The 11,142-nt window shown below is 39.9% G+C and overlaps 2 protein-coding genes across 2 annotated transcripts in view; both read right to left on the reverse strand.

The window, feature by feature from the left end:
• Positions 1 to 2,396: 2,396 nt before the first annotated feature.
• LOC104961479 (cGMP-dependent protein kinase 1-like) overlaps positions 2,397 to 11,142 on the reverse strand; it is a 51,888-nt gene continuing 43,142 nt past the window's right edge. Inside the window, exon 4 of the mRNA XM_010789774.1 lies at positions 2,397 to 2,467. Coding sequence (XP_010788076.1) covers positions 2,397 to 2,467 — 71 coding nt within the window. The remainder of the gene's footprint in view (positions 2,468 to 11,142) is intronic.
• Positions 4,613 to 9,513, reverse strand: LOC104961478 (apoptosis-stimulating of p53 protein 1-like). The gene is made up of 8 exons (XM_010789773.1): positions 9,434 to 9,513; positions 9,135 to 9,342; positions 8,734 to 8,940; positions 7,590 to 7,799; positions 7,172 to 7,322; positions 6,775 to 6,812; positions 5,094 to 5,458; positions 4,613 to 4,898 (listed from the first exon to the last, which is right to left on the reverse strand). Exons 1-8 carry the CDS (start codon positions 9,476 to 9,478, stop codon positions 4,710 to 4,712), a joined length of 1,413 nt encoding a protein of 470 aa, XP_010788075.1. The 5' UTR covers positions 9,479 to 9,513; the 3' UTR covers positions 4,613 to 4,709.

Consider the following 11,142-nt stretch of genomic DNA (forward strand, 5'->3'; position numbering starts at 1 on the left):
ACGATTAACACTAATTTATGCTATTTAACGTGTCGGGATTACTTTTTGGATTAAGACCACCGTATTGTACCAGAAAGCTTTGTTTCAACGTGTACTGTTTTAGTGTTATATTTTTACACTAATGACAATGTGTTCAGTTTTTTGGTGGTTTACCTTAATTCTTTCATGTGTATGACCCAGTTTTTGCGCGTAATCGTCCCATTTTTTTTGAACAGTATAAAAGAACGAGAACCAAACCAACGATTGATCGTTGTCTGACAATTTGACTTTGATTGACGACGTCCTTTTTATGAGTGTGAAACAACTGTTTTATGCAACCCTCGACACACCGTGTAGTAATCTGTTTTACATGTTTTCCGAGGAACCCACGAGAAGTTCAACAAATTATGTTTATATTTCTACAATTATTATGAAGGTTTGTAAAAGTCTTAACAAAGAAAGGTTGAGTTCAACGGACTTGTCTCTTTCTGTAAACAAATAGTAGAGTGTGAGTGAGTAGTACCTTACATTACAAGCGTACTAATATGTATAAGAAAGGAGATCTTACTAAGGTAAAGGTATGTCTGCCGTGGACTGACGTCCTGTGGACGCCTCATTGGCTTCCGGCGAGAACTGCCTATATTAGATGGCAGAGTGTTTTTGTGATGTACTTGTTCTACACGGTGTATAATTGGTTTTTATATCGTATGGTAAGATGTGTTTGTGTGTTGTGTGTTGTGTGTCGTGATTGTTTTTTTGTGTGTAGTTTTATGTGTGTGTGTGTGTGGTTATGTTGTTGTGTTGTGATGTGTGTTGTGTGTGTGTGTGTGTGTTGATGTTAGTGGGATTGAAAAGGTTGTACTGTCTTTTTCGCGTTTTTACTACGTTGTTTACTAATGAAGAACGATCTTTATGATGCAAAGTTAGCAGTGTGTTCTGTATAGAGGAAGATTGTATGTAATGGCTGTAACTCAATTGTTTTCTTGTAGGGAGCTTTTATGTTAGACCGACTATAAACCAAAATGAGGGTCGTTTAGTCCATACAAAAATATTTTAGTAAAGAAGAACTGTGTAAATGAGGTTATACGTTCAAACTCAGGCAGGTGTTCTTTGCCGAATTTATTTTGTGGAAGTACAGTTAGAGTATGTTCGGGACCCGGTCCCTGATGGAGTGTGGATTGGATGTAGACTTACTTTTCCGTTTGTGAGAAGTATAAGGAGGTAATTGACTAGGAGTAAAGATGTCGGCCCGTTCGTGGCGTTTCAATAGTTAATAAATATTTAGTAAGGAGACTCTGTTTATGATGACCAACTAACATCAATGTAACTCAACTCCTGTTGTGTGATAAGTTCGTACGTAGGAGGTCGATTAAAGTTATAAGTTAAATCGTACGCGCACCAGTTAAGGGATTTAATTGTCGTCCAATGGAATAGTGCTGTAGTAGAGTCGGAGTTCATCGTCATGAAGTTGAGGTACTTGGTGTATGGTTAGCTAACTGAGGAATTTTTCTTCTTCGTATTGACGAGCAAGGTCTTCGTCAAAGATTGTGGTCCTAGTAGTCATGAAAATGTTTTGTGTGGTGTCGTGTGTGTGTGTGTGTGGTGGTGGGTGGTGGTGTGGTGTGTGTGTGTGTGTGTGTGGGGTAGTGTGTGGAGCAGCTGTGTCGAGTGAAGAAGTAGGGTATTGTCGAGGAGTGTGGGAATTTGCAAGAATGGTATGGTAGTCATAGTCATAGGTAGGTCCCATGGTGTAAGTAAGTGAGGTGCCACAATTACGAAAACAACATAATCGAAAAAAACGATTATCTTGCTTTGCTAGGTTGTGACAGTGCACTGCAACATATTTGATCTTATATTTATATATGTTTAGTAGCTTGTTGAAGTGAGCACCAACATATTTGTTGATCTTGTTAATTGGAATTTCTTATCTTTGATATTATTTATTTAAATGTAAATATAAATGTATCATTTATTTTATTTATTTTTGTATTAGTTTTTCAGTTTAATTATACGTTCAGGGTAATCAACAGTTAAAAAGATATTGTTCAAATTATTATTTGTTTTAAAGTTCAATAAATAGATGTTTTCAAAGTCAATGAATAGCCGTATTTAATCATTGTGATATCAATTATTGGCCAAAATAGAGTTTTCATCATCAAAAATGGCGAACATTTTGGTTGAACGTCTCTGTAAAAGGTGTAATCTTAAGAGCCAATCTGAGTGACAACATGTTTAAATATTTTCCCTGTAAAATCTGCTCTTATAATACATCATCCTCTAGCAACTAGGGCATATCAAATGTATTTTATAATTATTATGTCACGTGTGGCTTCTGCATTACGCTAGCTATCTGTGTGTTTGTGCCTCTTACTGGGGGCCGGACAGTTCTTGTATATTTTGACAGTTTGTCTAATGGCTTATGTCCTGTCTAGAAGGGGTGAAGAAACCACTCGCGTTTTCAATTCGTCCTCCCCTCCGACAGGAGACTCTGCAAAACATAAAGTCAAAACTGAAAAAAAGTCAAATGGCCCCTGCGTTCAAATTAAATTGAACAAATAATGCTAATATAAATTAAAATGAATTTCACAAAGCTTATTCTCTATCATCCATTTCCCTTGGGGCATGAAATTAAGCTTGGTTCTGGGAGGATGGAGGTCAGCAAATATGAATTTCATTGCCTCTCAGAAAGCAACTCTAATTGTATTTGCAGGTTATCAAACATCAGGGCCTCTTCACTGCCTCTGACCGATACTGCAGACAACAATTGCTAGATGAAACTGACTAAATCAAGTGGGACAGAAAATATAATAATGTATTGCAAGAAGAAGTGTCTAGAACTATTCGAATAATATTAGCATTCAACAAATTCAAAATAATATATACAACCAGCACTGTACTTATCTCCTTTAACCCTGCCTGTGCACTCACTTCCAGACACACAGCCTGTTCTGCTGATTTTGTTTAGTATTTTCCTCCCCATCCAAGTAAGAAACAACATTCATCTTGCAAGAAAGGTCAATCGCACCTTCTCTCTCAGATTTGCTCAATATTAGTGAGTATAGCATTTTAGGGAACAACTACATGGCAACACCTATCTGATCCCTGCACTGGGAAAAGTCTTACTAAATTCCACTTTGGCAACAAGCATTCTGTTTCACACTAATTGACTTTGACTCTCAGGGCCTCTGTTACAGATCCTGCCTTCTGCCTGATCATTAATCTGTCTGAGTGTTTGCAGCTGTGTGTGTTCTATGTAAATGAGCTGTGCGGTTGCCCTCATGTCATTGGCTGCCATCTCCTGGTCCGCCCCTGAGGATTGTGATTGGAGCACGCCGGGCCTGATGCACTCCAATCGCAGCGCCCAGCCGGCGCACACCTGCTGGAGAGTACTACAAAGCTTGGGGACAATGATCACTCTGGAGGCTCNAACAGACGCCTCTCGGTATTTGTTCGTCATTCTGTGCTTAACTTGTGTGGTCTTAGTGATTGTGATAGATTCTGTTAACAGGGGTTAACTCGTGGGGGGTTAGTTTTGTGTAATAGTTACCTCAGCTGTGTTCCCTTACAGCTTCCCGTAGTTAGATTGTACCACTTTGATAGTGAGGGTTTTAGTTGTTATTATTACCTATTTTCTTTGTATGTACACAGGCTCCTTTTTAGAGTCCTCTATTAGTTTGGTTGCCTATTTAAACTTGCTTCCTTGTGGCCTCTTTTGTTTATTTAAACCGGTGTTGTGGTAATTTGTTTGTTACAGGCTGCTTGCCTGCCATTTTGTTTACTTTGCTGTAAAAAATAAACCACTTATAATTATACCAATCTGGTTGTGTTGCTTCCCTCTGATTCCCCTAGCTCAGAAGGGAACGTAATAGTTGGAAAGAGCTGGCCTTCCCACTATATTTAAACTTGCCCATTCCCTACCTGTTAAGCTGTGTGCTTTGACCCCATCCACGCTGCTATGCATCCTCTGATCTGTACTATCTCACTCTCTATTCTTTACACCACCTAGCTAGCCCATTGGACTGTGTTTGGTCTGGATCAAAAATACTGGACTTATCAGTATGTTCTTTTCTTTTGGTATATTGGTATGTTGGACTTGAACATGATTACATTTGTGTTGAAGCTAGGGTAGGTAACATATGAAATACCAGCAAGAGTAAACTATCCAGCCAAAACCCTTCCAAATGTTGCCAACTCTTTTAAAATAAAAGCAGCAAGCATCACTGACAGGCCGTCTCTTCTGGCCTCCCTCCAAAGCTCTTTCTCATCATTTTCCTTATGGATTGAAACATAATGTAAAGTACAAAATAAACCAACCTGGCTATTGTTTGTACTCAAAACTATCAAGCTAGCACATTGTTGAAGCCTACAGGCAGAGTGTGAGCAGGGAGACAGGCAGGTCCGGCTGTCCAATAGCTTTATTCGGGTTGAATACAATTATTGGCCTAGTTACAGTCCTGCAACATTTGAATTCTTTGATTGCTGTCGGGATGTAAAGAGTATTTTAACAGATAAAACAAAAATAAGTATTATCAATACCCAAGGTTTGAACCCTGTGACAACAAATGGGTCCAAGATGTCTCTTGAATTGCCTCTCAATAAGTTTCTTCATAGGAATTTTGGAGGGTGTTTTTTTTCTTGTTTTCTTTCAAAGCATTTCTAATGTCAGCTTGTAGAGCCCTTTGGTTCAATTTAAGATAAGCTGTACAGATAAACTTGGCTTGATTTGATTTCTAGAGACAAAGTAATACATATAGTGGAACAAAAACATGATATTGTGTTACCTCATATATAATCCTCTGCACAAGGTCAAACTCTCCCTCTAAGGAAGCATCCAGCAGTAGAGCCAGAGGGTTAAACTTCACTCTCAGCCCGTGGCCCGTTCGCTCTGATGACGGTTTCTTTAGGTTAGTTCGCTTCACCTGCAGCACACAGGGAGAACAAAAGTGTTGACGGTGCAGAAAATGAATTGCTAAGTGTGCACTAAGTGCTAAACTTGACACATTAGCCTTCACAGAGAACAATTACTTAGGTTTAGGTTATTGGTAAAATAATATACAAAGCAGAAGCTTTATCTTCGATATCAGGTGTAATTACAATCTATGCCTATTGCCTACCTTAGGTTTTGAAGGGGGGGCAGGAGGGGATGTTGATGGGGATGAGTGGCCTACAGAGCCGTGTGCAGGACTTGATCCTTTCTTGTTGTTGTTCTGGTCCTCCGGCCTATCAGGTGCAGAGGGCGGGCTGGAGCGGGTCGGTGGTGACACGTTTTTGGTCGTTTCTGCTTTTGCTGACGTCTCTTTGGGTGTTTCTATGGCAACAGAAGGGGGGGACAAGCGGCGAGAGCCCGAGTTCAGGTTTTGGACCTCCCCCTCGGCGGTTGCCGTATTCACGTGCTTGTCTCCAGGTTTTACAATCCCATTGGATGAATGGATGTTGTCCACTTCACCCAAAGTGCAGTCAGGCTGGTAGAAGGTATTACCTGCAATTAAGATAAAGAAACAACTGACCATCAAAATCATTAGGATCACTGAGAAACATTACACAGACCAACTGAATCCAACTGGCCAAAAGGTGTTGCGTGTTACAGTACATTTTTGTAGTGGCCAAACGGATGTACTACAACTTCTGTTTCAGTCACCTGGTGCCTTTGGGCCCCAAAAGACACTAGACTTATTGGGAAAGAAATGTTTTAAGTCATTAGCTTGGTGAGCAATGCGCTAGAAGTTGAATCCAGAGTTATTATTCCCTCTCTGTTCTTTTCACTGAGCTGAAACCAGTCGTAACAGAGCCAAATGGAGGCGGGGCTTAAAGAAAACGCAAGTGAGCAGGGCCCAGATCCCCTGGTAATTAGTGTATTTCAGTACTCGAGTGAATAAACAAGGCCCCGCCCTCCAGCGCTGTATCCAGTTTCATTGAGGCAAGGCAAGGCAATTTTATTTATATAGCACTTTTCAGCACGTGGCAATTCAAAGTGCTTTACAGATTAAAAGCAAAAGACATTTAAGAACAAATACAGCATAAGTACATTATTAAATGGCATTTAAAAACAGATAATGAAATAAAATAAATAAATAAACACAGTAGGTACAGAATACATGACTAAAAAAGGCATACTGTAGTGTGAGTATGAGCAGTTCAATTAAAAGCAGCAGCAAATAGGTGCGTTTTTAATCTGGGTTTAAAAATAGGAAGTGTTTCAGCTGACGTGCACGATTCGGGCAGTTTGTTCCAGATTGTTGGGGCATAATAACTAAAAGCTGCTTTTCCATGTTTAGTGGTTATTCTCGGAACAGAGAGCAGACCCGACCCAGAAGACCTGAGACTCCTCGATGCTTCATAGTGATGGAGGAGGTCGTCTATATACCTTGGTCCTAAACCATTTAGTGATTGAAAAACTAGAAGTAGTATCTTAAAATCAATTATTTGGCAGACTGGAAGCCAGTGTAATGATCTCAGAACCCGAGTGATTTGAACCACTTTTCTAGTGTCAGTGAGAATTCGGCAGCGTTCTGAATCAGCTGCAGCTTTCTGATAGATATTTTTAGTGAGCCCTTTGAATACACTATTGCAGTAGTCCAGTCTACTGAAAATAAAAGCATGGACAAGTTTTTCTAAATCCTGTTGCGACATTAGTTTTTTAATCCTTGATATATTCTTCAGGTGATAGTATGCCGACCTAATAACTGTTGTAATGTGACTGTTGAAATTCAGGTCTGAGTCCATCACTACACCCACATTTCTTGCTTTGTGAGTTACTTTGTGAGGGAAGGCCATATTATCGAATCAGGTTCTTACCTGAGCCTCCTTCCATGCCTCCTGCCAACGTGTTGAACCTGCAATAGACAACACAAAATAAGTTTTAATAAGGGTGCTGCAACCTTGATTCATCGTCAGAGAGTAACTGTTTCATATCAGTTTCATAAAAAAAAATAGTTTTCACCATTCCATTAAAGAATTAGAGCTAATAGATTAATATTACATATCATCCATCACTCATGTTTTTCTTTGATTGATCAAATCCTTCTAAACATATGCTACCTGTTTTTCTTCTTTTCTCCTAAATGTGTGGTCTTAACCGTAAGAGAACATCCAGGATTCTATGTCCATAAATGCACCACCTTAATATTGAGTTTTTCACTGAATATGACCCCCTCCCCTGCTCAATGTAATAAACCTTTGTAAGAGCACAGACCTCTGGTATAGAAGTTTTTGGATGTTTGGCCCCTGGGGACCCTCAGGCTCAGTGATGGAGCTGCGTTTCTTCAGGGGCCGCGGGGCATTGCTGAGGCGTCGTCGCAGAACCTCCAGGTCAGCATCGCTCTGGTAACGCAGCTGGGAGTGGGCTGTAGAGGGCAAAGGATTATGGGATTATGTATTCTTTGTTATTAAAACTTAATTGGAGGTCTTTGTCTTCAAATTTAGAACAAAACATTTTTTTTCCAATGAAATAATCGCAAGAGAAATAAACCCTTCAATTAATGATAGAGAAAGTAGTGTTGCATTTTCACCCCTTACCCCTTATTTGCATTAGGCTTTTCACAGATTTCTACTTGATTTACACTGCAGCATGGCAGCACAATGATCAGTGCCATTTACTCTCTGGAACTTACCGACTGGGGTGAGCTTTGTGGGGCTGAGGGGGCGAGGGATGTTGTCCACAGTGGGTTGGGGGAGGATTTGCCCATCAGTACTCTCTCCTCCTTTCCCTCCTTCTTTATCTGTTACATCCTCTCCTCCTGCTTTTACTCCTCCTCCTCCCTGGAGGAAAGGGACAGGGGACGGATTGGTGGAGGAGGTGGGGAGGATAGGTTTACCGTAGACTGTGGAGAGAAAATAAAAATTAGGTAGTTGTTAGATGAATTTTTAATTCTGGACATTGAAACAACATAGGTGGAGGAATGAATCCTAAAACCTGGAAACGAGTGCATTTTAGCACTTCGTAGTCAATGTTTTTTACAATGTGTTTTTAAGATGCCTGAAATAAGATCTGTGGTTAACAAAATAGTTTTGCTCAACATTGTAAAAAACGTCAGTAAATAACAACTTGGACTACTAATTGTCATCACACCAAACGTTAGCCGCCTTTAGCTTAGCTTTGGTGATGCGCAGCCATGCGACTGATGTCGTTTCTTTAAAGCCTAACTTTAGCTCTTTATTCCTCACGATTGCATTTTGGTTAAAAAAATCACAAAGAGATGTTCAAATATGGAGATTATCCTGCTGAACAAAATGTTAAGTATCACGTGTGTTTACCAAAGATCTTTTTCTTTAACAATATATCAAATATCCAATGCAAAAATCCCATTGCTTATTGTTATGGAAACCATGGAGATGCTAACTTTGTGGTCGGCCTACAAAAATACATTATTAGAACACCACTCTATTTAAATAACATTATATCTATTTGCAGTACAATGTGTGTACAAACCATTTGTTTGCCTTAGCTGAAAATGTAGGGAATTGGCTTGGCAACCAGAGGTTCATCGTTTCAATTTCCCGTTATGACCAAGTACGGAGTGTGGACAGGTGCTTTGAGAGGTGCCAGTTCCCCTCCTGGGCACTGATGAGCTGCCTTTACGCAAGGCACCAAAACCCCATACTGCTTCCTGGGCGCTGTGTATATAGTAGCTGCTCCTAATACTAGGGTGGGTTAATGCTGAGGCTAGATTTAACTGTGTGTGCGGTGCTGTGTACATGTGTGACGATTAAACAGGGATACAATGAATCCCGTCCATGAATCTGCTGTTTAATTACCTGCTTTGACAGTAGTCCTGTTGCTCAGAGACCCATAGTTCTTGGCCTGCGGCTGCTGGAGGTACATGCTGTAAATGGAGCTGCTGTTCATGGTGGCGGGGCCCTTCCTCGGAGACTGGGGCCTGGAGGGATGGTCCGGGACGTACGGACGAACGGCCACCGCTGGAGGGGGGTCTGTTCGCTCTGTTTGTGGCTGGGAGGGGGAGCCTGACAGTATCCACAGAGAAGAGAAAATATTACACTTACACTTGTCATTAGTGGAGGAAGACCTTTAGTCTTCCTTTAGACTTTTCTTGCTCAACATTTGACCAAATGAATACATTGTAGTCCCTATTAGTCACTTAAACATTGTGAAATATCGTCAAGGTTGAAAAGTTGTCCTTTAAGTAACTCTAAAATACCTTGGCTTGAGTTTGGAGGGACGGAGATCCGTTGCTGTATTTGTTGTGAAGAGGAAGACGATGAAGAGGAGATTGAGGAGGCATTTGCAGCGCTGGATCGGGGCCAGCCCAGTGTCCCGGGGGCCGAGCGGGGCAGGGAGCTGGAGGGGCAGTGATGCCCCGCCACCTGGTGGCTGGCACTGGGGTAAGTGCCATAACCAGAGGGAAGCTGGGGAGAGGGAGACGTGGAAATAAAGGACTGTTTTCATGATAACTGTCACTATTATCTCCCCATGTCTTTTGCAGAAATAGATCCTTACCTGTTCTGGACTGTTGCTCCTCCAATCTGACACACTCTTGCTCATGCTGGGCCATGATGCTTCATTAGCTAAACAGAGAGAGGAACATTTTAGATAAGGGACCAAGTTAAAACAAGAAAGGCAATTAAGGAGAGGAAAACATTTCAGATTAATATAAAAATATAATAAAAAGGATATTTCAATTGAAAATATTATAGAAAATGACTGCCACTAAACATTGAACAATCATTATGTAGATTCTGTAAGGAACAGGAACCCCAGTTTCATTTGTTTTTTTAATTGTCCATACTGTATGTTCCAAGCAAGTGGACCAATATCCAAAATGGTCTAAAACCGCTTGATTGATTGATTTTAAATGTATACCTTTGAACATTTTGTTCTGGGTTCTGGATGAAAATAGTCCACTGGCAATAAACACAATTATTCTATTGGATATAGTATGTATTTTTAAAGCTCAAACAAGGAGTTATCTGAACTGAGGATTCTAAAAAATACATGACAAAGGTCATTCTTCTTGGAAAGAAATACTACAACAAACCATAAAGGTGGGTAAACACAACATGATATGGGATCAAATGAGCTCTAACAAAGAGTACGGTTATATGGAAAAGTAAATGTGCTCTGCATTCCATGTGGGACTTTTATAATTTGTTTCTTTTTGTGTGTGAGCTGATATTTTATTATCATCTCATTATACGGCTCTGGTCTTTATGTGTATCTCTTGCTTCAGAGGAAAAAGAGGATACAGAGATACAAACAGGGAGACAAATGTCAAAGAACAATATACGATAAAGACCGTTAAAGTAGGTAAAAGGTGGCACAGAGTTAGAGTCACAGCAACTTTAATATGAATGAAATTAGATCATATATGGAGGAATTGAAGAAAAGAAGGGAAGCTAAATGGACGCTAAAGAGTATTTTACAGTCACTGCTATTTACAGTAATCCCTCCCATACAAATGACTCAAATAAAAACATATTATTATGCTAAGATGTCATTTATTCCAAGAACAACATAAAACGTTCCAGCTGTCATGCTCCATTATCTAGTACAACATAACAATGATGAAATATTTGAAACAGATTCAATTGTCTCAACATAGCAAAGAGGCTAGAAAGAGTGTTAAAGCACCTAACTTGTTTTTTTTGTTTGACCTCACTTACTGAAGGATTATTTGAATTATTTGAAGTATTAAAGTAACGTGTTATGGCAGGAAAGTTAAATCTGGTATATTCATTTTAATGTCACCTTATATATATTCATGTGTGTTAAATTTGAAGGGACAAAGTATATTTTCCCTCCCCAATATATTGAGGTGAAGTCTTTGTGTTTAGAGAAGGATGGGAGCAGGGGACATCCTAATTTGGGGATAGCTCCAAGACTCTGGAATATTTCCCTCGTAAAATGCTTGGGGCAAATAGGTGTGTTTTCCATTGCAGTAAAATATATGTGGCACATGATTACTTCAACTAACCTTCTATGTCTTATTCTTATCAGTGTGCGGAGTACTAAATGAGCTCGACAAACATTGTGGAGAAATTAGCTTAAACATGTTTTTTCCTACCCAAATGGGAGCAGCCTTTTATAGACAGGAGACGAGAGAGCTGGCGGAGGGGACATTCTTCCCTAAGACATGTCAATTATCAGGGAAATCTACTTGTTTTCAATAGACGGGTGTGGTTGATTACTTCGTATTAATTAACAGTATG

The sequence above is a fragment of the Notothenia coriiceps genome, unplaced genomic scaffold (assembly GCF_000735185.1).
Source record: "Notothenia coriiceps isolate Sejong01 unplaced genomic scaffold, NC01 NC01_scaffold00033383, whole genome shotgun sequence".
Taxonomy (NCBI): domain Eukaryota; kingdom Metazoa; phylum Chordata; class Actinopteri; order Perciformes; family Nototheniidae; genus Notothenia; species Notothenia coriiceps.